This window comes from Nomia melanderi, chromosome 8 (genome assembly GCF_051020985.1).
Source record: "Nomia melanderi isolate GNS246 chromosome 8, iyNomMela1, whole genome shotgun sequence".
NCBI classification, from domain to species: Eukaryota; Metazoa; Arthropoda; class Insecta; order Hymenoptera; family Halictidae; genus Nomia; species Nomia melanderi.
The window spans coordinates 18,271,225-18,299,145 of record NC_135006.1 but is presented as its reverse complement, the minus strand read 5'-3'; the positions used below and the strand labels follow the sequence as shown (position 1 = coordinate 18,299,145).

General features: G+C 49.0%; 2 protein-coding genes across 3 annotated transcripts in view; both read left to right on the top strand.

Moving 5' to 3' along the window:
• The first annotated feature begins 974 nt into the window (after positions 1–974).
• The window catches only part of sima (HIF-1 transcription factor component sima), a 45,925-nt gene continuing 18,978 nt past the window's right edge, over positions 975–27,921 (top strand). The window contains exons 1-7 of one of the 2 annotated variants that reach the window (XM_031992885.2): positions 975–1,462; positions 10,054–10,241; positions 10,642–10,790; positions 11,006–11,191; positions 11,624–11,859; positions 12,440–12,546; positions 15,204–15,351. In XM_031992885.2, the coding sequence (XP_031848745.2) occupies positions 1,419–1,462; positions 10,054–10,241; positions 10,642–10,790; positions 11,006–11,191; positions 11,624–11,859; positions 12,440–12,546; positions 15,204–15,351 (1,058 nt within the window). In that variant the 5' untranslated portion in view covers positions 975–1,418. The remainder of the gene's footprint in view (positions 1,463–10,053; positions 10,242–10,641; positions 10,791–11,005; positions 11,192–11,623; positions 11,860–12,439; positions 12,547–15,203; positions 15,352–27,921) is intronic. The other variant, XM_031992886.2, reaches the window with a different exon arrangement.
• On the top strand, positions 6,323–8,047 carry LOC143174803 (uncharacterized). Its single transcript, XM_076370009.1, has one exon. The coding sequence runs from the start codon at positions 7,286–7,288 to the stop codon at positions 8,045–8,047; it is 762 nt and encodes a 253-aa protein (XP_076226124.1). The 5' UTR covers positions 6,323–7,285.

Here is a 27,921-nt window from a genome sequence, read left to right as displayed (position 1 = left end):
TTTGCGTTCTTTACCTTCTGTAAAATAATTACAAAGACAAAGTTAACGTTATCGCTGCAAAGAGCAAACAATTTTTTTTTCCTTGCAAGTTCAACTATTTATTTCTCGTTTGAAAAACAAAATGGCAGAAGCAAATACGCAACGAATACATTTGAATTTCACATTGCCTCGTTTATCTATTTCGTGTTGTATGTATCTTTCGTTATGTACGATAAAAGCTAGTAAATAAACAGTTCTTAGACTCACCAATCAGTCCTCTTTTGAGTGTGTCCCGTGACGCACAGCTTTGGAATTAAGATAACTTTTCTTTTCTTATCCTACAATATTGGGGGTTCGGAGCGTCCTACTTGTTCCTCGCGCGACAATGGTTTGTTTGACGTCATGGCCGTTCGATGGCGGTAACTACAAGGGAATTGGAACGAATCTACTCCGACGTCAACTTTTCCTTCCATCCCGTCCCTTCGGATAACTGACATCGTATGTATCTTCCAAAAACTACGTTATTCGGAACAAAGCAAGTCTTAGCATGTAGCTTCGTGGATAGCTTATTGGTCGATCGAGCATGTACGGATATCGATATCGCATCTGTGATGACATCGATGGCACCTCATACTCTCGATTGATACTGTATCACCAATGGTTGCAATGAATGTTACCGTTATAATTTTGAATATATTATTATTAGTTCCACATACGTCAGACTCGCTATGTCAATCGTGAACTTGAAATCATTTTCTTCCGTCGTTTAGGCGTCGTTGCGTACTTATTGTTGGCGAAACGTTAACAACTTGTTGAACTAACTACCGATTCCTCAAAAAATGTTGAAGATTTTGAAACATTCTACTTATTCGTCGCGCGCCAACGTTCTGGTTGACGTCACGGCCGTTTGATGGCGGTAACTACAAGGAAGATGGAACGAAAGCAGCGTGACGTCAACTCCCTCTCCCGCCCCAACCCTTTAGCAGCCCTGGTCCCGTGTATACAACCTCCACCACCACGTCGCGGTCGTTTACCACCACTACCATTGTAACGAGCCTCACTACCACTACGCTAACCTCTTACCCATCGTCATCGTCATCGCCATCACACCATGAGTTTGGCGTTCGTCGTACGTTTCATACGGATAGTGGAAGGATGCGGCTTCGTTTCGATGCGTTAGTAGTTGGAAACAAGCTCAGGTAACGTTGTGTCGCGTCAAGTGAACAGTGTACGTTCGGTGCAACGATTCTCGATAACGCGACAGAGAACGCAAACGAGTTCGCGCGAGCAAAGTACGGTGAGGGACAATTAAGACCAGGAATCATTCGAACAATTTCCGTGGCGGAGGTGCACGCTGGATACGTTCCTTGGCAGTGACCGAGAGTGTCCCGGGGTGTAGTGCCGTCTGAATAACTGTCTTCAGAATTCTCTGCGTTATCATGGAGCCACCGAAAAAAGAGAAGAAACACAAGGAGAAAAGAAGGTGAGTCTATCATACCGGGAGCAGAAACTTAGCGCACCCGTATGGGGCATTACCTCCTATACGTATAGAATCGTTTAGAAATTCTATCAGCGAGTTCGAGTTAGCAGTTGCATATAGTGAATCTAGCTAACCGCGATTGGTATCCATGACCGTGCACAAGTGTCTAAATCCCTTGGAATCGACGAATACCAACGAACGAATTCAGTGTATCGCGCGCGCGCGCGCGCATGTCGCATCGGGTATATGCGTGAAGGAGTGAGTGCGTGTTTGACGCAATCGCGTTTCCTCCGACTCGAACGACTCTCTCTCTCTCTCTTTCTCTTTTTCTTTCTCTCTTTCTGTTCACGTTTAATATTTTTTTTGGCTTTCTTCTCTCATGACTGTTTCTTTTTCCCTGTTCGTCCCGTTGCACCAGCCATTTATGTCGCTTCTTTTTAATAATTTCATCTGCAACTGTAGCCACGATTCAGGGCCGCATTATGGTGTTTGTAGGCCCTAGGCAATCTGGAATTCGATCCATCCCCTGTCTCTTAACTCGGTGTGCTACAAAACTGTTTTGGCGACCTTTTTTATCGTTAATCCTGTTTTCATTGGCCTTAAATGTACATGTGACGTATACACAGTCATGGATAAAAGAGATAGAGGGAGAGAGAGGGGTACGAACAAAGCAAACAAAATACATGATTGATATATTGTATTATAAAGAAATCGAGATAATTCCCATTGACTCGGTAGAAATTCGGTGGATTTCCCCAAGCAGCCACGTTAGCATGCGGTAAAACTGGTGGCCGTCCTAAGGGGTAGGATCCGCTGGGTGGGGAACCGACGATTTCTCTTTTCTTCCAATTTAAACGGACCGCCATTCGTATGGAGGTACACACATGCATACTGTATCCCTTGTGGTTGCATTCGACGCAGTGTCCTCGCGATACCGGAGTTCCTCTGGAATATTTCCATTCTAAAACGAAAGAGCGAGCTCGTGAGTCTGAACCCTTTGCCATAATCAAAAATAGAAAACGGGGCGAACGAAGCACGTACTCCCCGGTTTTGTTATTGTTTTCGTCTCATTCTGCGTGCACACCGCGTGTTCATTCTAACGCGGTTTGGCAGTACGTTCATTAGAACGGCGCTGATGGTACTTGTCGCGATAGAATTGTGAAACGAGTTAGGCGACGGCGCCATAACCTAAAAAACCCACGGTGGCCGAGGACAGTCGACGTGGGATGTGTTCGAAAACGATCGCTCTTGATCGGAACTGTGTTGTTCTGTCTAGCGTGTCTTGACTGCCGTCTTGGAAACTCGCGCGCGCTCGTGTCCGATAGACGTTTCTTTGTCTAACATAAAAATAGTCCGCGTCTTTTTCTCGGAACCATTGAAATTCAGATAAATCCGGAGCGCTGCTGTCACGCGCGCAGTGTATGTTAATTTCCAGGCGTCGCATAATCAGAGAAACTAACGAGATAAAGCGTTGCTGACAGTTGTCATGTATCGATGTCTGTCCAGCGTTTTCTATTCCACGAACCTACAGCTTTTTCCTACGTTTCCTCTGTTTGCTCCGAATTCCCAAAATTAAAAATATGATTGCGAAATAATTGAACGGAACCAAATGACTTGTCAATAAATCCGTAGCTCGAGTGATGGATATTTATTCGTATGTTTATTTATCATTATGCGAGCCAGACTTTCTACCGTGAAATGCGATCATTGTCTAGCCAATTTGCATAGAACAACCACAATAAAACAAATCACGTGGCTCATTCAGAAATGCGATGCGACGCTAGAATTTTCATGCTTTGTTGAAATAACGTTTCGTTTATCGAAGGCGAATAAGAATACACATGCTTTTATTCAGCGCACTTGACCAACTCGGAAGAATAGAAGATAAGAAAAGACATTTTCCATCTGGGAAACATTCTTGGATGGCACCGTTTTAGAAGGAAGCCATTAAAATAAATGTCCCTATTCACAGCTGTGTTTCCATTACCGACCGAGTGATTTCTTTCATGAAATAAAAACGCCTGAATTCAAACTATTTTAGTTGTTTGTTTACTCGTTACTGTTCGACCATTGTTTTCAGTAACAAGTGCAATGAGTGTAACAGTTTCACGGTACACTTGTTGACAAAAGATCAGACGATGATTACTAAGGTTAGGTTCGAGGAATAGATACGTTCGAACCCGTTAGTTTACATAACAAGTTTAGTAGAACCATAAAAGGCATTTCACATTCATTATTCATCATTTTTTCAAGTTTGAAAACATCGGAAATGGGATTTTTAAGCAGGATCATTCACCTTCTAGTGATATTTCGTCCACTATAGTAAAAACTGCTGTTCGGCGGGAAACCATCGCGATGGCGTGAGCAGTTCAAAATACGAATGTAATTATGAACTTCACGACGCCAGTAGCGCTGTTAAGCAGCCTCGTCTTAAGTGACGTTTCACGTCGATCAAATGCTAATTAGCGAATCGCAGGGACGGGAAATCATAATTGAAAAACGTGAAACGCTCGATATTACAAAGAAAAAAACAGAAAAAAAGCGAACAACAATCCGCACAAAGTACAACTGGTTGCGATGCACGAAAGATGCATGGAATATTTCTATCGCGGGACACGTCCGGAATAAAATATCGTCATGTTGACTGGTGTGTTACGTTAATCTGTAATCACTGTGTAGTCACGGTACGCGTATAGGTAGTCCGTGAGGAAGGGAGACGAACTCTCTCTCTGCTTCGGGCGGGACGTAAATGTGTCGATATACGTGCACGGACATACACGCGCGCGCGCGTGTACACACAGATACGACCGGTTCGTCCCATCCGCCGACCGAATATAACGACGCGTTGGCCTTCTGGAAACTTTCTTTTCCAAATTACACCCATCGGAACCATTAACAGTTGCTCGTTTACGCGTCACTGGAATTATCGAATTCAACAATGTCGTTGCCTACGCCTACCGAGACTGTTCCAGAAAACATTTCTTAATCGAAACAACATTAGCACTCGGCGTGACAAAGTTACAAATTGCACTCGATCGAATCCAACGATGCAGCTACCCATCTGAATCGAAATTGCCCGAAAAACATTTTCCGATGCAATAACATAACAAACGGCGCTTTGGTACCGTTATCTGGGTCTACCTTACGAATCGGATCCCGCCGCTACCGCCATCTTTAATTCTCCACGGCCGAGAGAACCGAACTTCTAATAAGAATGTTTATTTTCGTCGGCGTAGGTGAACGCGGCGCTTCCAGGCCCAAGAAAGCACGCCGGATGAGTTTCTTTTTTCAGCCGAGCGATTCTGCTTAATCATTTCCAAGCGACTCGATTCCCGGAATCGGGACAATTAACGGCCGCGAGACGGAACGTGCGCGCGTGTCCGCCGGATAAGATAGGTGCGCGGCGCTCGTTCTCGATCGCTTAATAACCGATTGAATTCTAACGATCCGACGTCGTTCGTGCGTGTATCCCTGCGGCCGGTTACGTCTGACGTAACGGTTTGCAGCGGTACACGGTTTTTCGGGGGAAAACCGCCAGGCCGATACTGCACTGGCTACCGGGGATTGGTTTGTCCTCGCTCACATGTGGCCGGGCTGCCGCGTGTCGTCGCAGAAACTGTACCGAGGATGCACCGACCACGCATTTCGAGCGTTTACGAGCACTGTCACCTTCGTCGTTTCGCGAACAACTGCAGTGTTGCGGAAATGGTCCGGTTGCGGTCGTGTTTCCGCCTGATACAGTGCAGTCTCGATTCTCGGAGGTGCTTCGAGGATATTTCAGAGCGATAGTCTAGTTTCTGCGAACGGAACAACTCCATGATACATTGGACTGCGGAGAAAAGAGCAACGCTCCGTTTTGTTGCATGCGGAGATGAATTAAGTATGGAACTGATTCGAATAACTTAAGTTATGCTATTACCGATCTTCCACTGTATCGCAAACCTCTGCATTAGCTGTGGCAAAGTTTGTCACAATAGCAGCCATACGTTAGATCTAAAAGAACAAATTGTTTGCCCTGCATCACCAGACTCGTTACTTCATGATGCGTCGATCTGGTGTTTCGCGTAATCGGTCTGTAAACGTTCAACATTAGCCGTATCACGCGTTTCGTAACGCTGAAGAATGGAATCACGTGCTGATATCGTTGCACCGGTAATACTTTGTCTGCTTTCTGCTACTATGTTGCAGTTCTAGTTGTATGTTTTCCGACGGTATCGTACGATGTTTGCGCAACGCAAGACGTGCGGATAACCGAGATATAGTACAGCCGATCAAGGCCGATCGATATAGGCACGTGCCAGTCCCTAATCCGGTAGTAGCCGTGGGATTCTGCGAGCGTGGACCGTTGCGAGATTTCGACCGCGTGAAATTCATCGACTCCGCGGCAGACCGATTGTTAGACTTCGGTGTCTCGTCTGAATTCGCCGTTTACAAGAACCTTGGACTACTTACCGAACCCGAAATCCGTAAACACTCTCTCGCTCGCCATGGAACCCATGTGAGTCGAAGGCACCGCATGTACGCGATACTCTAGCGCAAGTGAAATCTATAGAAAACCTTGTTCAGATCCTTTCCTAGCTTCTTTAACCCGTCCGCTGCTAGGACTAGATTCAGCCGAGCGAAGGAACCATCTCGAATGTTCGCGAATCTTCATCATTAATCGGTTCGTTCCGATAGGAATAAAGCTCGACCCGCGCGCGTCGCCGTTGCGGCGCCAGCCGAGTGCAAGGGGTTAGCTATTCCACGAACGCGAGGATCGACAAAGCAAAAACCAAGTGCGGAATAGATCACGCGCGAAGATGCTGCGATCCTCGAGCAGCAAAGGTGGAAGGTTCTTTCGACGTGTCCACGGTTTCGCGTTCGTGTCCGATGTAGGCAAATCGTCTAGCATTCGGAATGTCGAAGATTCTAACTTAAGACCTGCCCCGTTCGAACGGCAATGTTCCATAATTTGTACGAAAGATCGACAACATGTAACGATGGGCAAATACGTCCCATGGATTTCACAATACCGAAGGAACAGTGACGTTAGTGGGATCTGCCGGGCAGTGGGCATCGATTGAACCCGATTCGTCGAGCGATCGAAGGTGAGACGCTTCCGTCGCTGCGTCCGCCGATATGTAGTATCGTTATCGTCGCGATAGCGATCGTTTCAAGTGCGCGAGAGACGGCTGGGCAGCGAGTTTCGGCTTCAGTAGCGCGTGAACCGTGGCCGGGATTCAGGGTAGGTCGCATCTGGCCGCGAAACCAGTGAAACTGTTGCGGCCCGGCGCGTCGGGACCAGACATGCGATTCGGGGGTAGTTAACGACGCTGCCTCTAGGCACCTGGTAGTCCCTAACGGGGGATCGTCGGACTCAATCCAGCCAGCCGCGGGCCAAGGAACCGATACGCTGGATCGCGATAGGGTTTGACAACACACTGCCGAGATAACGCGTCGTAGAACTGGCCGGAGCAGCGAACGGCGGCGGGGCGGAGAGGGTGAGATTCTTCGGTCGGCTCCGCGAGGAAGCGGCGCTCCCGTTGGAAAGTGACTCTAGCCCAGAAAAAGAGAGAAGAACGAAGGAAGGGAGGAGGGAGCTCGGCGAGCGCGTGGGCCAGCGTTCCACGATAAAAAAAGAACAACCTGGCCTGAACAGGCCGGAGAAGAAAAAGAAGAAAACGGAGAAGTAGAAGTGGCCCGGTAAATTCGGGACGAACTTTTATTCGTCGTAGCGAGTAACGGGAAGAGAGGGCCACGGCGCCGGCGTTTAACGGCGCAGTAAAATCCGGAGAAAGCGGGCGGAGTCTCCGGGTGGGTCTAGAGCCGGAAAAGGGATAAGAGACGATGACCGTGCCACGTGTGCAGCCGTTAGATAGGCTGCCCGATAATGAACCCGGTCGTTGCTCCGATTCGGCCGGTAGGCGACCCGGCTACGTCTACGAGGATCGGTCCAGCCTGCCGCCCTGTCGATTCCAACCGGTCGAGCGCGTCCACGAGCCACCCGGAGCGAAATCCGTTGCTCTGGACGTAGCTCTTTACGACGTGTCGCTGGCGTGCCTCGAACCTTCGGTCTGCATAGACGAGCTGCCGTCGTTCTGCAGCCAGTTCGGCGGCTGCTCGGTGAACAGCTCCGGCCCTAGCGCCTCGAGGAACTGCCAGCTAGGCCCGGTGGACCTGGAGGATCTAGCGTTATGCTTCGAGCCCGAGAAATCGCAGACTGTCTGCCCGCCGCCTAGATCGCCGGCCAATTCGTCGCAGTATCGGCGGGTCAGGGCGAAATACTCGCAGTATCCGAACTCTCTTCTGCCCACCGAGAAACCGCTCGCGTTCACCCCGGCGGCGGTCGGATGCCAAGGGAACGTCGATTTCGACTGCGCAGGCTGGCTCGACGACCGATTCTGCAATAGCTGCCCGCAGAATTTCGATTTTTGCACCGAGGAACGGTGGCTCGAGTGTCCCGCGAGCGATCGTTGCCCTTTGTACGATGTCGCCGCGTACCCTGCGTACGGGCCGCACATCGTGCCACCGTGCGTGTACGAGGACTTCCGAAACGACTACTGGCGCTACGGGTACGAGGACGAGCAGCAGCTCGAGGACTACTTGTAAGTGCCTGGCGATCATGTCGGGCATTGTTCTAACGAAACTCTAGTCGAATAACGCTCACGAGTATGGAATTGATCGTTGTTCGGTTATTCGTTATCGCTAGAACCGCCGTGGGACAATTTACCTATTCCTCGCTGCTTCTTTTTGCAATTATTGAAAAGATAACAGACGCTTCTCGGAGAAATCAAGGTGCTTGTATCGAGCTTCTATCTTTACACGTGTCAACTCGAAAATATTTGGTTCTCCAGAGATTTCGGAAATCATGAAAGACAATGCCGAGTAGAACCAACTAAATGGTATTTAATTATCGTGACAAATACAAATAATACGCGATCATTATTTTCAATCCGTATTCTATCCTTTATGACTCGAGAAATCTCGGGAATCCCGACGCTTTCGAGAAACCTGAAATGTTCGAGTTCACACCTGAAAGGTAAAATCCCGATAGTCGTGGGAAATCCGAAGCTGAACGCTTATGCAATTGGCGTGATACCGAAATCTACGTCCACGTATCTATCGTGGAACTTTGTTTATCTAACTTTGTAGCTAAGTGACCATCCCTGCTGTTTGTTGACGGAACGAGAGCGTATCGAAGCCGCCGCCGAGCTTCTGTTGTAGAGGGGGGACGGTAGGGCGAGTTAGCCGGAGGAGAAACTTTTCCATCTTCCGTTCCGTGATTTTAATTCCCACCTTGATTAACTCGCCTTGTAGGCTAGATTCTCGGTCGAAGATAACGCGAGAAAACTGGTCAGTGGAAGAGGCGTATTCGGTTACTCGAATCTCCGGTGATTCACGTCTGTCGGTGTACAAGTTATTCAAAACAGTGAATGAAGAAATCTCAAATATATTCAACCCGTTTGCCAACTATCAACGATGAACGTATGAATTATTTGTTGTTCGCGAATAACAATCGGGCGAAATTTATTCTTCACTCTTCGCTCGTTATTTCGAAGAACTCCTACCCGACGCTGGATCCAGGGAGTTAGCGATTAAAACGCGTCGCGTTCTCTACCTCTCAATTAACCGGGACACTCGTCCGGCTCGATTTCGGTCCCCGCTTTCTCCGCGGATCCTCCGGCCGAACTGTAAACATCCGATGGTGACGCGGAACGTAAATACGAACTGGGGGATTCGACGAGATCCCGATCGGAGTCGCGCGGAAGCGACGAACGGAGGACTCGGCGCGGATCTCCCCGGGAAAAGGAGAGGAGAGGCGTGTAACCGTCGTTCGAAGGTCGCTTTGTAGAACAGATAACAGCCGGTCGCGATAGTCGAGACGTGACGAGACGTGTCCGATGAGAATCTCACCTATGCGTCGTCGATACGTACTTCGCTCGCCTCGCTCCATATGGATTTCCCGGCCGCTCTCGAACGTCCCCTAGCGCGGGGCTCGCCGACCTTCTTTCGCTGAAGTGCGATGCTTCCTTAACCCTTTGTCCTACGATTCGCTCGATAGTCGAGCTCGCAAGGATAACTGTGTCCTCGGTAATTGACCGAAAAAAGGAAAATTACCAATCCATCTGTACATATACTTTGGAACAGAACAATCAATAGCAGAAAATTCGAGCTTAACTTTCGTCTCCCCGAAATCTCGATATTCGTAACATTGTATTTTTAACTTCCGTTTGAGAACTTTCCCACTGAAAGCTGAGATTCGGTAGATTGGATATGAAGTACCCAACAGGTCTCGCAACTGAACGATAAATCTGATACCTGAATGGCATTACGTAACTACGAGTAAGAAAATGCAACAAAGGGGATGAACTTCGTCCTCTCTTGGAAGAGTTTCGCGTGACGCTGTTGACGAACGCGTTAGGACTTGGGTTCAATGTTTGCGTCGCGGTCCGTGATACCGAATCGTTAATAATCTATCATTAACGACACCATTCGTCTTTGTTGCGAAAGGACGAGTAACGCGCGAGCGGAACATTTCTGTGACAGCGAATATGTTAATTGCGCCAAGTTTAGGGATGTTCTTGACACGTGAACCTCGATCGATCGTGTTGTAGGAGTAACGAGAAGAGGAAGGAGAAGTCCCGAGATGCCGCGCGGTACCGTCGCAGCAAGGAGACGGACATATTCACGGAATTGGCGACCGCGCTTCCGCTCTCCCAGGACCAGGCCGCGCACTTGGACAAAGCTAGCGTGATGAGGCTAGCCATCGCTTATCTGAAAGTGCGCTCGGTTGTCCAGTCCAGTAAGTTTCTTTAGTTCTTAGAACGTTTCGCGATGAACTTCAACCCTAAGACGTTCCACAGTCAATTCCGCCCCTCCCCCGTCTCCAGCGAAAGCTACCGGACTGCAACCAGAAGCCGATAGCTGCAGAAACAATTTGGATTTTATCGAGTTTCGCGCCGCTGCCCTTATCTAATCGCTCGAAAAAAAAATTCCAAGACAAATCTGGCGCGTTACGGTTATCGGATTGCGCTTTAGAGAACTCTTTCCTCTGATTTCTCTTTAATCCGTGCTGTCGGGTGAAGGATCCCCGCGTGGCTAGCAATAATGGGACGCGTCCAGAGGAAACTCTGCGGTGTCCAACTCGGCTTCGGGATTTCCAGCAGTTCCACCCCCGTAATCGCTGCCCCATTTTTTCCCAGTGCCAGCTCCACTGGCCAAGTCCGAGACATCGACCCAGATGGACAAGCTGTTCTCCGAGGCGCTGAACGGTTTCATGCTGGTGCTGTCCAGCGATGGGAACATGGTCTATCTTTCGGAGAACGTGAGCGACTACCTGGGCATTTCGCAGGTGAGTTTCTCTCTGGAGGATCTTTTGTAACGAGGATTCTTCTGGAAAAGGGCTCGTCGGCTGAATCAGCGAATCGAGTGAACCGACGAAATTGTTCGGTTGGAATTGTAAACACGATTAACTGAAAAAGGGCCCACAGATTTACAGATCCCTTTTCCAGAAGTCTTCGGTACACCGATGAATCGTCCCGTTGATCGATCGGTTGTTTCTTTCAGATGGACATGATGGGTCAGAGCGTGTACGAGTACAGTCATCCGTGCGATCACGACGAGCTGCGCGAGTGCCTCTCCTCAAAGCCGCTGGAGAGCAACGAGAAGCGTTGCTGCAGCTTCTTCCTGCGGCTCAAGTGCACGCTGACCAGCAAAGGGAGGAAGGTGAACTTGAAGAGCGCTTCGTACAAGGTTGGTCACTTTCTAAGGCGTACACTACCGTCCATAAGTACGAACACGGTCATTAATCCACGAGAATGCATCGCAAACCACTGTTTCATTAGAATGGTAGAGATAATTATTCGCACAGGCGTTTTGTGTTTAACACGGACGATTGATGTGTGATCCTTACAAAAATTGTAGCGATAGATTTTTTTCGGTTTGTCAATGTACTCATTCGCGGCATTCAAACCATTTATTTTTCAAATCATTTCGAATATTTAATACTTGAAATAAATTGCTAGTTCTAGCGTTAACGAGATCAGGCTATCTCACCCCGAATTACCCTATCCAAAGACGTACTTATGGACGGTAGCGTTACCCGAACCGGTCGCCGCGAATCACCGGTGTTCGCGCGCGGCCGAGCAAAAAGGTGCGATTATGCAACGTGCTCCGTTGTGCCAGGTGATCCACTGCACCGGCAGATTGACGTACATTCGCGAGCCCGTGCAGCACACGCCGGATACCGACGAGAAGGATCGCAAGAGCGAGGAAGACGAAGGCGAGCACGACACTGGCGCCTCATTGGTGCTCGTCGGATGCCCCATTCCGCATCCCAGTAACATAGAAATCCCTCTGGGCCGCCACACCTTCCTCTCGAAGCACACCCTCAGCATGAAGTTCACCTACGCCGACGAAAAGTAAGTAGCAGCGTGTGGACAACGTAAAATGCAAGATCCGCTAATAAGTAGAGATCAAATTCGAGGGTTTCGAATTCTCAACACGAGGGTTTCGAATTCTCAAAACTCGAAATAACCCAGTACCAAGTACTCGGGAATATGTATACAGAGTGATGTTTTATGTGAACTACCAATGAGAAGCAACTTAGCGCGTGCCAGTCCCATGATTGTAGAGTAATTGCTGATTGACCTTGGGAGAAGATTAGATTCTACTTGTTTATGTACAGCGTAGACGCGTTTCGAATACTTCTTGGACACGTTTCATTGATTCTATGATCTTTACGCTCGGTTTATACAAAGTGCTATTTATAAGTACTCAGAGGTTCCGCGATAGTTTTTAATGAATTTTTTATAAACCTATAGCAATCGTAAACTAACAAGTCATTCTATGCCATAAATTATTCTGTTTCTTTAATTATTATACGCTTAATTTGATTTCCAATGAACGGTGATAGGAATTTTGATTTGTTTACTGACACCAGCTAACAGAAGGTTAGAATTATCATTTCGATCCGTGTAATCGATCGCTTTTCCTCGATAGGTTGGCCGAGTATCTTGGCTGGAAGAGCGAGGAGCTGATGGGGCAGTCTGTTTTCGAGTTCTATCACGCCCTCGACAATCTGGCCCTGGACAAATCTTTTAAATCACGTGAGTACGAAGCCAATTGACTCTGATTTGAATAAATGCGATCGTTCGCGCGGCCCACTCTCGGTGTTCGCGAGACGATCGCGTAACGCTCGAATAACTGCGAACAGCTCGAATCAAATATTTGTACCCAGTCCGCGCCTCTCGCTCGAGGACGGACTTCGCAATGAACGCAACGATGAAACGTCGAAAATGATACGACGCAAAGTATCAATAAGCATCGACCCTTCTTAACCCTTGACATTCCTTAACACTACAACTACCGACTAACTATTTCATTCCCATTAATCTCTAATTCCTATGAACATTATGAGAGTATACTTTTGCAAGTTTCTATTGACATTTATTACACCATTTAAACGATTGACTTTGGAAATTATTTAATTGCCATATTAGTTGCAGTGTGAAAGTATCTTCTTCTGAAAGAAGTTTCAATTTATATTAATAAATCTGCACTATTTCTCGATGCTCATATTACTTCGATCGTTCGTCTGTTTCTCGAGATAATATCGTGCAGTTAATGCGGAAGGAGATGTGAAAAAATAAAAAAAGAACAGAAGTGGAGTTCGTGGGCGTTGGGTGGAACGAGCTCGCCGATGCAGCGTGGGCGCGGGTGAATGACACGGTCGAAGGATTTCAAGGACGGGCAATCTCTTATCAGGACTTTAGGGGCCGACTTTTTACGAGCACGTGATTTAATTGTTAGCTGGAATAACCGCGCGTTAAACTGGTCGCGACGGAATTGCCTATAAAATCACTCTCTTCCGTCGACTGCAACCCTTATCTTACGAAACTGTTGATTCGATATCTAGCTGCCGACCCGTCGAGTTCATTGCGGACACCTTTCCCTCGGTATTGGTCATTAGACCAGAGATTCCGCACGTTTATAGCGAAGTCTATCGACTGAAACTTATTTCATCAGAATTCAATGGACCGGTTTACCGGATCTCGATTGATTGTTCTAATCCTTTCTACGTTATTTCTGTTATCACTCGACCTGTTAACAATAGCATCGCACCGTTCGATCCTTCCCAATTTTCCTCAATTTACAAATTTTACGCTCGAATTATCCTCTCGCAATAACCATCATTAATAATCCTATCGTAATCAACCATTGCTCCAGTAATTAAATTTGACAAATTTGATTTAATACTCGCCATGTCTCGAACACACTTTCCATTCCTCCTAAAACCAAATATTCCGTTCAAATCGTTGAACAGCCGAAGCACTTGCACTGAAAAAATCTTGAATCGATTAATCCAACGGTGGGTTCTCATATTTCAAGCGCACCTTCCATTTTTCCTTTTTCACCCCCGAACATAAACCATAAACCAACTGTCCCGTCCCGTGCGTATACCTAATAAAGATGAATAACGACGCTAACACCAAGACTTATCGATCCAGCGGAGCCTCGCTTTGCCCGCGATAAAAAGTATGATCCTATCGATCCAAGGACCACTCCCGGCGTCCTCCCGGCATCCCCTCGGCGTCGCAATCCCGGGATCCTGCATCAGCGTTCCCGATCGTCCCGCGTTAATCCCATCTTCCGTCGGCGTTTTACGTGTCCTGCTCCTCCTCCGTGTCGCGATAATGGAAGAACCTTCGGGATGGAGGTGCGAGGGGCTCGATAAGCGGATCCGCGAACGGTATCGAAATTCGAGGGACCGGTTCTTCCAGGCAGCCCAGATACCCGCTCGAAAAAAGCGTCGTTTTGTAAATAGCACCGATAAATCATCCCGCGGCGCAAGTCACTGGATTTCCCGTGCGGCAGTTTTTCTGGAAACCACGGCGAAGTAGGGCGATTGCAAATACTTTGACAGTGAAAGACTCGTTTTATTGCTTCCGCAAGGGCGCATTTATTTGAAATTTCAATCGACTCGTACGTACCTTGGTTCGCTATCCTATTTGATTCTATCGCTGAAATTGCACACTTGTTTAATCATTCTCCGAAGAGACACCTGTGTTTCTAATAGCTGCGAAATTAAGAATGAGAGATTAAAGATGAATCATTTCGATCTACTTGGTAGATACACTTGAAAATATCAGTTGGAAGTATCGTTCATCGATGAGTGGGCTTTCGTAGAGTGTTACGTTGCATGATTTAAAGTATGTAATATAAAATACAAGGTGTAACTGTCATAGTATATAGTACAAAATAAAATAATATACACTATATACACTATTATTTTATTTTGTACTATATACTATGACAGTTACACTATTTTGCCGCGTAACTACTGAAACATCACGGAAATACGCGCAATCCGGATTAGTAGCGCTCGCGTTGAAATTTCGTCATCCAAGAAGCGCCGCGCGCGCGCTAACCGCTCGTCGGCTCGCGTATATAGGGCCAACGGTTGCATGGTGCAGCGCGAGACATCGCAGGACCACCGACATCCCTGTTCTTCGTGGTTTCTTCGTTCAAAAAGCAGCTGGACGCGATCCGGACTTAACTCTTTGCGGACGTGCGTCGACGTACAATTGCCCTTGGACATCTATCGTTCGGATCAAGCTTTTATCAGTCTGTTACTGAGACATCTGTTTATACAATCGTAATTTTAATAGAAATCGATAAAAATATAAAATTGCGGTATCGTCCGCGAAGAGTTAACATCGACGCGACAGGATCGTCGGGACCAATCGTCTGTTCGTTGTTTCAGTGTTCAGCAAGGGTCAGTGCGAGACCGTGGCGTACAGATTCCTCGGCAAACGCGGAGGATACGCTTGGGTGGTGACCCAAGCCACGCTGATCCACTGCACCAAGCAACAGAAACCGCTGTCCGTCGTCTGCGTGAATTACATCTTAAGGTAGGACGATATTTTCTTTGATTGTTCACGTGCCTCGCATGACTGTTCCGTCAGAAGTGTCTTCCGATCTGCTTTTAGTTTCCGCTGCATGTTTCCTCGACGATACACGAGTGTCTCGAATATATAATTGCTAATAATTATAAAGAAAAACGCAATCATTCCCTCTCCGTTCGCGTGTTCAACGAAGCATCCCGTTTCAATGGGACGATCTCAAAGAATATCACGTTAGACCGGGCGAGTCGCCCAGAAGCCAATGCGATTAGGTCCAAAAACGAAAAATTGCGAAAATTAATGTTTCGGCTTCTGAAGTGATTATATATATAACCGCGTTTGACTGCTGCGCAACTATCGGCGTACAATGTTTCACCGCGATTCCCCGTATTAACGCCCGAGCGGTTAATTATTCGCGGAGGAAGCGAACGTCCAGGCAAACAGTTACATAAGAGTATTATTCATTCGACGGAATTCGCAGGGAATGCGTTACGTTTCGCGCGAGCTCGACTTGAATATGCATACCTCAACGCTTACGCGTCCGTTCAAGGTCGGGAGATCAGCATCCTCTCGGCCACCCTGTAGAATTTCGCTGGCCACGCGTGTACCCGACGTCAATTGATAGTCGTGCGTCTAGTTCGACCGCGTCGCGAGGATTTCAAGTATAACCAGTCACGTTCTTCGAGTCTTTCTTGACCCGGTCGCTTCCATTATCTTAACCGCACATCGAGGGTCGTAGCAGGGTTCATCGGTGCATGCCCTTTCTGCACTTTTCACTTTTGGCATGCTGCTTGACACGTTACTTACCGGTGGTTCTTTAATGTTTATTCAAGAATCGGTGATCGAGAGTTAGACTTCGTCTCGATCTTACAGTAATATCAATTACAATCGGCAGTAAATCATTTTACGCGACGAAAGCAACCGACGGGGGTGGTGTTAACTCGTTTGCATCTGGGTGCTTCGAGCGATAGTCGTTAGAAAGAATCATTTGTCACGCTAATTCTATGTTTCAACTGTACTCTTGAAACTAACTGCAACAGTGATTACAGTAAAATCGATTAACTGCTCGTTGACAGTCTAATCTATGAACGTGTACACACGCTACGGATGCAAATGGGTTGAAAGGAAGTTATCCGACTTATTTTCACTGTAGCATAGATACCGAGGAACTTATCGATAGACTGCCAGTAGTGCAAGGTAAGTGCTTGTACTTTCACTTCTCGCGTATGCATGCATGGAGAAGCTCGGTTCGCCGACCGACGACGTGTTTGCGTCTTCCCCAGCTTCGTCCCCTTTTTATTGTCTGTTTGCGGAAGATACTTCTGATGACAAACCGCCGGACCACGGTTCACGATCCGGATTTATCGTGGGAGATTGGCGTTGGTTGAGTCTGTGGCCGGGGCCACCCCCGTTCGCGTTCCACCCTTGTCCACCATTGGAAGCCCTACGAATTCCTTCCCATCCGGAATCGCTTCTGCGCTGCGCGAGTTTCTCGGTTTTACACGTCCTGCGTAAACATCGTCCCCGTCAGACTCGATCTTTTTACGGAACCGTGTTCGCTTAGGGTGAACGTGCCAATATATACCATACTACTACATACAATATACAATACACGCTACAACGTGCCAATAGTAATTAATTTCCTAAAAAATCTTGCGTCACTTTCCGAAACATAAACTTTCAAAAAATTAGCATTTGAGAAAGTACACTCGCCGCTTGTTTCCAAATTGGAAGATTCCGAATCCCACTTTCACTTTACAAAGGGGAGGTCTGTAATAAATCCGCGCGCGTAAACAAACTCGCGTAGAATACGACGGTTCGTATCGGTGAATCGCGGAACGGAATTTGCTCGGCGCGTAATGGAAAGAAGAGAAGAGACATTACAGTGTCAGCGACATCCAGCTGGGATCCTCTATCGGTAAACGAATAAAACGGTTCCGTCGTTTGTCCGCGTCCCGCCTCCCGCCCCGCGGTAATTTCATCCCCCGCGCCTGTTCGGGACCGTTCTCGCGTAACGCGCGTCGGAAGCGTTCCGACCCTCGCCGGGACAAGATATCTCGCTCGGCCAAGGAGAATCTCGTGGCCCATATAAAGAGGTCCGTGACACTCTTCGCGCCACCCCTTTCGAGCATCCTCTTCTCGCTCAGTCGATCCTCGCTTTCCGCGAAATTCCTTCTCTGTAACTCTGTTTTCCTATCTCCGTGTTTCTCTCGTTGAAACTGTTTTACTTTTCGTCTTTACGCATCTCCTGAAACTTTGTTCCTCCCTCTGTTGCTTTATCTCCGTGGTTTTATTTCTATCTTCTTTGGAATCCCCGTTGCCTTTCACTCTTTGTTCCTTTATTTTCCTGCAAAATCGTCTCTTTCTCCCCTCGTCTCTGGAAAATATTGTTCACTCTCGATTCCTCGGTTCCTTTGTTTTCCTACAAAATCGTCCCTTTCTCCCCTCGTCTCTGGACAATATTGTTCACTCTCGATTCTTCGGTTTCTTCCGAAATTTCGCGTCTTCATCCCCTCGTTCCTCCCCAGGACAATAAGTTTCCGTCTCTGTTCGAAGTTCCCCGTTCATCCCACTTTCACCCTCTTTTCCCTGCCCGTTCGAATTCTCCCCCAAAGCCCAACCCGGCGTCCCCTTTTCCTGCTGAGTCCCGCGCTTCCTTCCGGAGCTCCGCTCGTATTTCCTTGCTCCCGAGGAGCGAGGATCGCGTTGATTTCGATCGCGTCCTCCTTTCTTCCCGCCGCAGCCTCGAAAGGGTGGCTCCGCCCTTGCCGGCCGAACGGAACGCCGAACGGAACGCCGAAAAATAAGCGTGTCGTTGTGAATAATGCAGCGGCGTTTCGCGCGCGGGCCCGAAGGTTGCTTGCGTAACCGGCCGAACTTTTTTTAACGCGGCGACGCACCGCGTTGCGCAACGGACGCGATGCACCGGCCGCGATTTCATAATTCGCCCGGTTTCGTAACGGGGCAGGGGTGCATCTCTCGCGTGCCCGCGGGACGGGGATCGGCCCGCCGTTGACAATTAAGCGATACGCCGCGCCGGAGGATCAATATCCTGCGGGACGTTACGCTCCCCGTTCGTTTTCGTTGTAGCTGCTGTTGGGGAGGAAACAACCCTGGATGGGCTGGTCCAGCATGTTCTCTGCCGCGCTGGCTCTCCTAGGTGGTGTCTTTTTGGGCGTGGGAACTTGACGTGGGAATGAAATATAGATGGAGAATGTGGCTCTAGCTAGAGATAGAGATACGAACATAGAAAAAATGTAGAGTATAGAGTATAGAGTATTGAACGAGGAATGTCAGGTGAATATCGAGTATAGAGTATGGATAGGGGTAGAGACACAGATAGAAGTACAGAATATAGAACAGCACAGTTATTTTCTCGATTCCACGCAGTGGTATAATCTATGGTATCGGACACAAGGATTTCTCGTTGCACGAGGCTTCCGAAGCTATTTCACCAAAATCGTTCCAGCTATGCATCGTCTACCGTTCGTTCGAAGAGACCATTGCATCGGTGTATTACTGGTACATCGAGAAAGTTAAAAGAATCTTTAACCAGGCCTGTTACCATCGAACCTGTTTCTTTCATTTAGCTGGAAATATTGTCAAGACCGCGTCCGAAATCCTCCGTTCATCTCCGTAATTAAGAGCGGCGTAGAATAGGGGATAGATCAATGCCGGCTCGCTCCTCCTACGCTCGGTCACGGTTCCCTTCAGAGGGGTAGCGAAAGAGACGGAGAAGCGGGATCCTCTTTGCCAGCCTCGGGGCAGGATAACGAGCCGGGAGCCGCCTAAAGCTAGGTGTCCATTTGAACGAACTATCGGGAGTTCTCCCCGAGAACGTTTCTCGCGAGTGAATTTCACATTCAGACCGTTGGAAACGGCACATTTTACACAGGGAAGATATTCTAAATGAATATTTATCATACTCAAAGCGTTCGGTTAACCCTCAAGCTTCTACATTTCAAACAAACCTTTCCCTCCCGCTGTTAACAATGTTCATTCAACTCCCCGTTCAAAGGAAACTCTCGAAAAGCAATGTGCACACCGCTGCGCGATCCTCGTTCGCTTTCAGTTTGACGAGCTCGAGCGATTCACCGAAACGGGCGGGTTTCGCGGTTGCTCGAATGGACACGTACCCTAAAGCTGCGCCCCGAAAAACGGGGTTACCTCGCGAGAGTGAAAGGTTTTCCGCGAAGGGCAGCGAGGGGGCCTGGGTTAGGTCTCCTCGGCGGCGCTTGCGCGACTTTGCTCCCGTTCACCCGTCTCTCTCCGGTTCGCGGCCCGTATTATCCTCTCTCCCGATTCATCGCGGTCGTCGATACTTCCTCGACGCGGTACGTGTGTGCCGGTACGCGCGACCCCGAACGAAAGCGAGAGCGCCGAAAGGGAGAAAGTCGGCCGGCGCGCAAACTCGGTCGGTCGCGCGATCTTCTTCCCGCCCCCTCGACGGCGATGTCGCGCTCGCGAAATCCTAGAAACGCAGTTCATTCGGAGCGCGGTCCGTCCGTCGTGTTCGTCGCGCGTTCCACCTTGGAACGCCAGTGGCCCAGTAAGTACTCCGCGTTGCTGGCCAGTTGGCGGCCGGGATGCGCCACTGGAGCAGTAGGCTAACGGGGATCTTCCGCTCCGTGTGTTCTGTTCGCGGTACCGACCGGTTGTCGTGCGACCGCGTCGACGAGTAGCTCCTCGATATCGAGAATGCATGTTGGAATTGATCGGCGCGACTGTCGTTTCTTCCGAGTGCCCTTCTTGGAGACGAGGCGACCAGGATGCGGCGGAGACGACAGGAGTCCTTTCATTTGTGTTCTGTTCGTAGTACCGGTCGTCGTACGATTCCGTCGACGAACGGCTCGTTGATATCGAGAATGCATGTCGAAATGGATCGATTGGACTTTCGTGCCTTCCAAGTGCCATTCTTGGAGATGAGGCGGAGACAGGAGTCTTTCGCTTTGTGCTTTGTTCGCGGTACTCACCGATCGCGCGATCGCGTCGTCGAGTAGAATATTAGCATTGAAAATGTACAGATGAGATCCGGCTGATTAGACTCGCATCTCCCGAGCAACGTCCCTGGATAGTTGGCAACCAGGATGGCACAGGGGCTACGCGAGTCTTGTTTAGCGCTTTATTTATGGTATTGATTGGCTATCGCGTGATTGTATCAACGACTGGCTTGTTAGTATTGAAAATGCATGCGAGAATAGATGAAAATTGATCGATTAGACCTACGTCCTTCGCGAATGCCATCTCTGGGCAGTTGACAACCAGGATGGCGCGAAGACAACGGTAGTACTCTGTCGTGTGTTTTGTTTATAACGCGATTGCATCGGCGAATGGTGCATCGTTATCGAAAATGCATGCATCGACGCGCGTCTGTCCTTCTTTTTTAACCGATCAGATTGGATCTTCCTAGTGCCGACTCGCCAGCAACGGGGGATGCACGCGGTAGGACGGAGAGATAGTTCGTTGCGCGCCTGATGGATCGCGGATCGATCGATCGCGCCTCGATGTCGCTGTGCATTCGAGTGCCGAGTTAAACGCTGCATAGGATTCCACTGCATCGCGTGGAATTGGTTCGTTCGAAACCGATCGGGGGAATCGTGTCCTGAATGTTGGAATAATCCTTGGGATCGAGGACTTTCATCGATGACGACGCTGTATCGATCGTCGACAGTGACGAACTGGGACCATCGTTATCAATCTCGTTTCGGAGTATAATAGAGAACTTGGAGATACAGTACGGGTCAAGTACAATACGATGTAATACGAACTTCAACCCGGATAACCCTTTAATGTACAAGCTGCCAGAAGTGGTCTAGAGGCTCGGTCCGATGATGCTGATCGGCGAATCGATTCAGAGGATGGATTCGGATAATGGACTTAGAAATGTGGTCTACATATCACAGTGAAACGCGCGTGCAAACGGGAAGCCGAGTTTCTAATGTCCTCCGAACATCCTCCTTGTCCGCTGGAAGATGATACGACGCCGTGCGTGTTGGTTCTCGTTGCACGACGATATCGTTACCTGAACATCGTAGGATCTCCAGCGAAGAACGCATTCAAGTTTCTTCCGGCAGGAACCGCTGGGAACCGCTGGGAACCGCTGGGAACCGTGACTTCCTGTCGCTCAATCGGACCGCATCCTGGATAGTAGGCGGCTAGACACTCGGAAGTCATCTCCTACATATTCTCCGAACCAATATTTTCACTGGCACGACATCCAGATTCGGCTGACACGATTTCCTACTGAAAATTAGAAACTACTATTCTCGACGGCATATCGAATGACTCGAATTTTCTTGAATCCGGAAGATTTAAAAGGATCGAGGCAGCAATCGTTACGAAGAATTAATAACTGATTTTGATTTTGACGAGTGTGCTTCACGCGTTATCTACCACGGTGATCAATCACCTCGGATTCCGAACCGCTGGAGAACAATGAGAAAACGATGAAATAAAGGCTTAAGGATTGACAGTGCCAACGTAGCTTCTCAATCGAGAGTAACTGGAGCAATTTTCAGTTTATCGCGCGACGCATAAAAGCGGGTCGCCGCGGCGGGGGAGGAACGACGCGAATCTCGCCCGCGATTTCGCGCGAGCCCGGCTCGATCAAGTATTTCTCGAACGTCACAAACGCGACGACCGCGTGCCGACTCTCAAAATAATCGCGCGCGCCCGCCCGAACGTCAGCGATGCGTCTCTAGAACGGCGCTGTTTTAATCTCGGCCCGATTACGCGGACGGCCTCGCGATTCGATCGAACCTGGGTGTACTTACCTTGATGACGGACCAATCGGGCCTCGCCGATCCACCTTATCGATCTCTTCGACGGTCTCGATCCGTCGCGGACCCACGTGCCGTCACGTGATTCCTGGATGATCAACGGGACTATGTAATTCGGACGATCGAATCGATTCACTCGATAGATCATCTTTCAGTCTCTTGTGGAAGCCAAGTTAAAGGGTTCAAAGAAGAAGGTTCATAGAGCAAGTTCACCCTTATTCTTAGACTCAGCCCTGACGACTCTGCCTGAACCCAAGAACGATCTCAAACTATCAATTATTCGCGTCGAACCTCCCACTGCAACGGAACCCCGATTACCCGATTTAATTAAGCGACTATCGGTCAAGATAAACGGACACTCCATAGACAATTGTTCAATCTACGATCTAAGAACCGAAATTACTAAGTTCCTGGCTAATCAAAGCTCCAAACGATCCAGATACCGAGACATCCGAACAAATTGCACCAGCGCTAATCCCGAAAGTTCCACCCCCGAAAGCCTCGCGTCCCGGAAGAGAGAAATCCTCGGACCAGGTCCGCGTGACACACATTTCGAAGCCGGTTGACTGATTACGCGCGTGCCGTTTGCTCGTCATCGGAAGAAGACGCGAGAGGAGTAGAAGAACGCGGCGGGAGGGAGTCGTGCGCGAAGAGAAACAGAAGTAGCGATGGGCTCGAGTATGTACCCATTCCGAGGCTCGAAATTGGCTTGCGAAACTCGAATGCTTCGCAAGTGCCATAATCAATTTGTATATCTCGCTCTTTGCATTCCACAGTTTTTCGCTTGAAATATTCAGTGCTTCTCGTAGCAAAGCATACAAAGTTCAACACTGAATGCTGCTAAATAACTTTATCATAATAACCTTGATCGTTAGACTCGACTCGGCTTGTGAATGGATCAGCGCACAACAGCCTTTTTCCTCTTAATTTCTAGAATAAGAGACAAACACGTTTCTCTTTGGTCCTCGATCGATCTTCCCGGTTTCTCGCTTAACTTTCTAAATCCTCCTAAATTCGGCGAACTTGTTCCCATCGCTGAACACGGGAGCAGCGAACGTGCAACGCGCGGCGATTCGAGTCGGGCCGGCTCGGGCTGGATCGGTCCGCCGGCTCGGAGAGGAAGATCAAAGGAGGAGGAGGCGGCGGAGGAGGAATCGCGCGATGTGACAAGCGAGCGAGCGAGCGAGCGACCGATTCAAGTTTCGCCACGGGCTTGGCGCGGCCTCTCAGTGATCATCCTCGGTTTCGCGGATGCACGGCCAACGGCAGCGGCGCAGTCGTGATCACGCGATCGAACGCGTCGCTAGTCGATGCTGCCACGCGCGACCATTCATCGCCGATCTAGTACGCGCGCGGATCGTCCTCCCTGTGATCGCTCGCAGAAGCCCCTTTCCCCCTGTGACCGCTGGCAGCCGATTCGTCGATCACGGGACCGACGCGGAGACCCCGTCTCCGGTCAATTCCCGCTGTTCTAGTGCAGTTTCTCACGGTTAGTCCACGGAAGAAAGGAATCGGGAGCCGAAAGTGCGAAACGCGAGGATCGCCGTGTCATCGCGCTGACGCGGAACGGAATACTCCGCAGTGATCGCCGGTGCTCGGGAAGGTTAACCCTGCTGCGATCTTTGGGCACCGAGTCGTTGGCTGCGATCGCGTTTTCATTGATCGAATGTTTTCGTTTCATCTCGTCCGATTTAGTCGCGTTCTCTTGCCAATGATGCCTCTCGACTCGAGTATATCATAGGAAAGTTATCGAAGAAGGGAATTATTATCGTTAGTATTTTCCAATACCTCAAACATACAAACCGAGGGTCGCAGCAGGGTTCACCCTTAGGTTCTGCGTTGTTCTAGCGAACACTACGATTCCTCCGAATTCCCGTTTACTCGACATTCATAAATACTCAAGAAAACAATCAAGTTTGAACAAACGTAGTCATTGCGGTTGCCAGCGCAAGGGTTAACGATCGCTGCAAGAAATCGTGACTCCTCAGTTTCTGTTCCGCTAAGGAGATTCTTGTGATTCCTAAGTAATTCACCGAGTGCCTGCCGATCGAAGTGTGAACGCAGCCGGATCGCAGGAAGCCGGAAGGATCGATGACGAGGGTGGCATCGCGCGCGCAAGGGAGTCTGGCCAATAAGTTCCTCTATCGGGGAACGAGCGCGATGCAAGGCCAACGCGCGCACCGAAACGGTTAATAATAGCGGGCCGCCGTTCACCGGACCGTTTTATTATTTATATGAATCGCGGGTGAACTCGTGGGCGATCGTTCCTCGTCGACGCGACGCGACGTGACGCGAAGCGACGCGTCGCGCGTTACGTGATTACGCGGCGGAGCCGTTGACGCAACAGGCTAGGCGTCGACACGATCGACGCGCGGTTCGGATCGGATCGATGGATATCGGGCTGCATTCCTCTCGATTCGGGTCACCCATGCGCTGCCCTAGCGCCGATTAATGACCGCGTTACCGCGCGTCACGTGTCTCAGGTGGGAATTTTCTGCATCGGTGTCGTCCGTCGATCGGTTTCCTTCGATGCATCGGATCATCGCGCGAGGATTCCAGTTTGAAATTGCCAAGACTTATACGAGTGAACACCGGATTCGATACGAGTAGACATCCAGAATAATTCTTCCACTGGGAGTTCAATGAAAGTGATACGCCGAAGAAGGCAACCGTAAAGTGTTTCCAATTTCCTTAGAAAGCTCAAGCACGTGATCCACTTAATTAGATTGATCCCTATCGAACCATATATTCTCCACTTCATTATCTTTCGAGCCACTTATTTACGAACGACCAGGCCACTTTATGCATTTACATCGGGAAACGATTATAAGAACTTAATAACTCTACCGACCAATCGGACTAAAGTTCAATCTATTAATTGGAATAATCGAACCTGTTGAAATTCTAAAGAGAGGACGTCGCTTTCAAGCGAATCCTCGTTTCGCCGAACCGCCTCGGAGTTATGTATTTCGATTTTGCACAAAGATCCACAATCTATTTCCAACCGCCATTCGCGTGTCACTAGAGCAAGGTCTTTTTGGCAGACTCGGTACCTTCCGAGTCGGCGAAGGGTGAACGTCCACCGGCGTCGGCTGCGGCGATTCTCGTTATCGGTCGGTTCCCGTGACCCGATTACGCAACTAGTATCGCTGTTCAATATTTTTAACTCGAGGATCCGCGCGCCACGATTCCTCTCCGTCTAATTTTACGGGCATCGATCCCGCCGCCGTCGCCGCCGCTTTTACGATCCACGATAAATTCGCGGAACAGGACGACGTCGGAAGGGTCCGCATTAGGAAACCGTCGCTGACGTTCTATTTTCGCCGACATCTGCTTTCATAGACGTACTTTTCTCAGAGACGGATTGCACTCTTTGTATCTCGCATCGCCAAATGCATGGCGCTCGAATGCTCGTCCTACACTGTCGACAACGCGCCGCGAGGCTGATTAACAGCAGAACCACCGTACGATCTCAGAAATGCGGAAAATTTAATTACCGGGGAATACCCCGTTTCGGAAATGCAAAAATTTCGATGCAATTTAGTTGGAATTTTTGCACGAGGCGCGAATACCAGAAGTGCCCGAAAATTTTGATCAGACACTATATAACCCGTGCCAGATTGCGTTTCAATGAAACGTTAATCGAATTTATTCAAAGTTGACGAGAAATGATCCGTTGGATATCTAGAAATCTTCGTGCAGCTTCAACGCGGAACATCGATAACAAAAGCGCCTCTAATTGTTCGATCAAGGACTGTAATCTGGACCCGTTGCAAGGCCAGGTTTGCACGCGGCAACGAACTCGCGTCTCTCCCACTCGCTCCGTCTCTCGTACGCGTCTCCCTCCGCGGATGTTCGGGGCTCGGTTATCGTCGGCCGCGATTCGACCGTGAAATCGTTGAGGAAATCGCGCGGCACGTTCGGAACGATCGGATCGGCCTGTCGCTGGCGGGACGTGGACGCGAACGTGGCCGACCTCGGGTGTCGCGTGACGGGATCGTGTTCGGTGGATCGGCCGTCATCGACCAAAGGCTAGGTGCTCGTTCGAGGGATTTTTTTGCGCGAGCCGCTGCCCGAGAGCTCGCTGCCGAATTCTGGATGCGTTTCAGACCGGTTTCGACATTTTTATTTACTTTTCAACAGAACGATTCAAACAATTGGCGGTTTTAGGACAATTAGAAGCATCGTATAAGTGATCTCATGATTTTTATTTACTATTGACTGTTGCACGTCACTATACTCGCTTTTACACATCGGCAGCCGTGTGGTACGAGAGTTAATGGTACACTCGCGTTAACACTTTGCCAAGTTAGCCACCAAAACTTCCATGCCATCGAAACAGTTCTCTTAAAGCAAAAACTAGAGGCAAGATTCTTCGTAACGATCACTTCGCTACATTCCTTATATCTCGCACAATCAATAAAACTTAGTTCGATACGTCACCGAGAAAACGAATGTTCAAGATTACGTTAAAAACGGTGTCAGTCGTATTCGGGCGATGCGGCAGTCAAAGTGTTAACGGCTTCTTCGGTTCGCCCGGTTAAAACGGTCTCGAGAGCGACTCGCGATTACTTCGGTCTCGACGAACGTCTAAGAGAACGCGAGCCTCATGGATCCATTTGTCCGATCGATCGAACGGTTCAACGACCCCGATCGAATCTCCTCGCGGACCCGTCCGGTTCGAGAGCGAGTATTTTTAAATTCCACCCGATGTATGCGAGACACCGCCGGGAGACACTATAAAACGTCGTTTTTTATTTGTTCTCTCGAGTTTCTCGGGGGCCAGATCGCGGAACGGGCTAATGGCCCCCGGCGAACACGGGGACCCGCTCGAATCTCGAGGCACACATTTTTAGCACCGCTCCGCGAGACTGATGGCACCGGCCTTCCAATTTCACTGCCTTCTATGCGTCGCCGCGGTTTCGCTTTTCGAGAATTTTCGACGGTTCGGGGATCGACGGGAGATGCAAAGTTACCGACGACGATTAAGTAGAAGACGACGATTAAGTATTTCTTCAAATAGAAGATCGATACAGGAGTTCGATGTATAATTTAGCTGTTCATAGCGCATCGAAAGATCTGAATGATTTTATTTAGTTTTCTTGCTTTCGATTGTTAAGGGTTAAGGAACCGAGTCTCTGTTGAAGTTTCTTCTCGCATTTGCACGTGTCTAAACTGTTACCCGTTAAACAATGAAGTTGTTTTGCGCTTACCGCTGTATTTAGAATCCATAAATCACGCGAACCATTCGTTCGACGAAGCGATTAGCGTCGGTAAGCAGAAGAATCGAGAAGTTCCATAGAATTACACAGGAACAACGAGCAGACTGTCCAAGTGACACTGCCGCATTCGCGAACTACAGTTAATTAGTTCGATCCGCGAACGATTTATCGATCGATCCTCATACCCGTCCTCGCAGCGTCAATCGAATTATACCCGAGATATCTAACGAGCTTATCTAACCGCTAAATCGCGTCAACCGTCGGAGCAAACAAGAGCCCGCAGTTGTTTTCGATCGCGGCGGTTACACGCGGATGAAATTCGAGCCGCGGGAAAAATCGGCGGGATATATCTGTTTGCACGGGACGATCCGGTAATCCGTTTTACGAGGGGATAAACGGGTAATAAACGCGGCCGTTAGATACGGCTCGACCCGTTTCCTTCCGCGATCCCCATTCGCTGGCTTCTTACGTACGCGGCAATGCAATCGTTAGTGCGGCCCGTTTAAAAAATCATCTCACGGCCAATTCGAATTTGCTTGAAATAATTGGAACGCGAAGTTCACGCGGACCTCGAAACG

Bases quoted from the DNA above. Each gene is read 5' to 3' on its own strand.
- LOC143174803 (XM_076370009.1), top strand. From the start codon at position 7,286: ATGACCGTGCCACGTGTGCAGCCGTTAGATAGGCTGCCCGATAATGAA.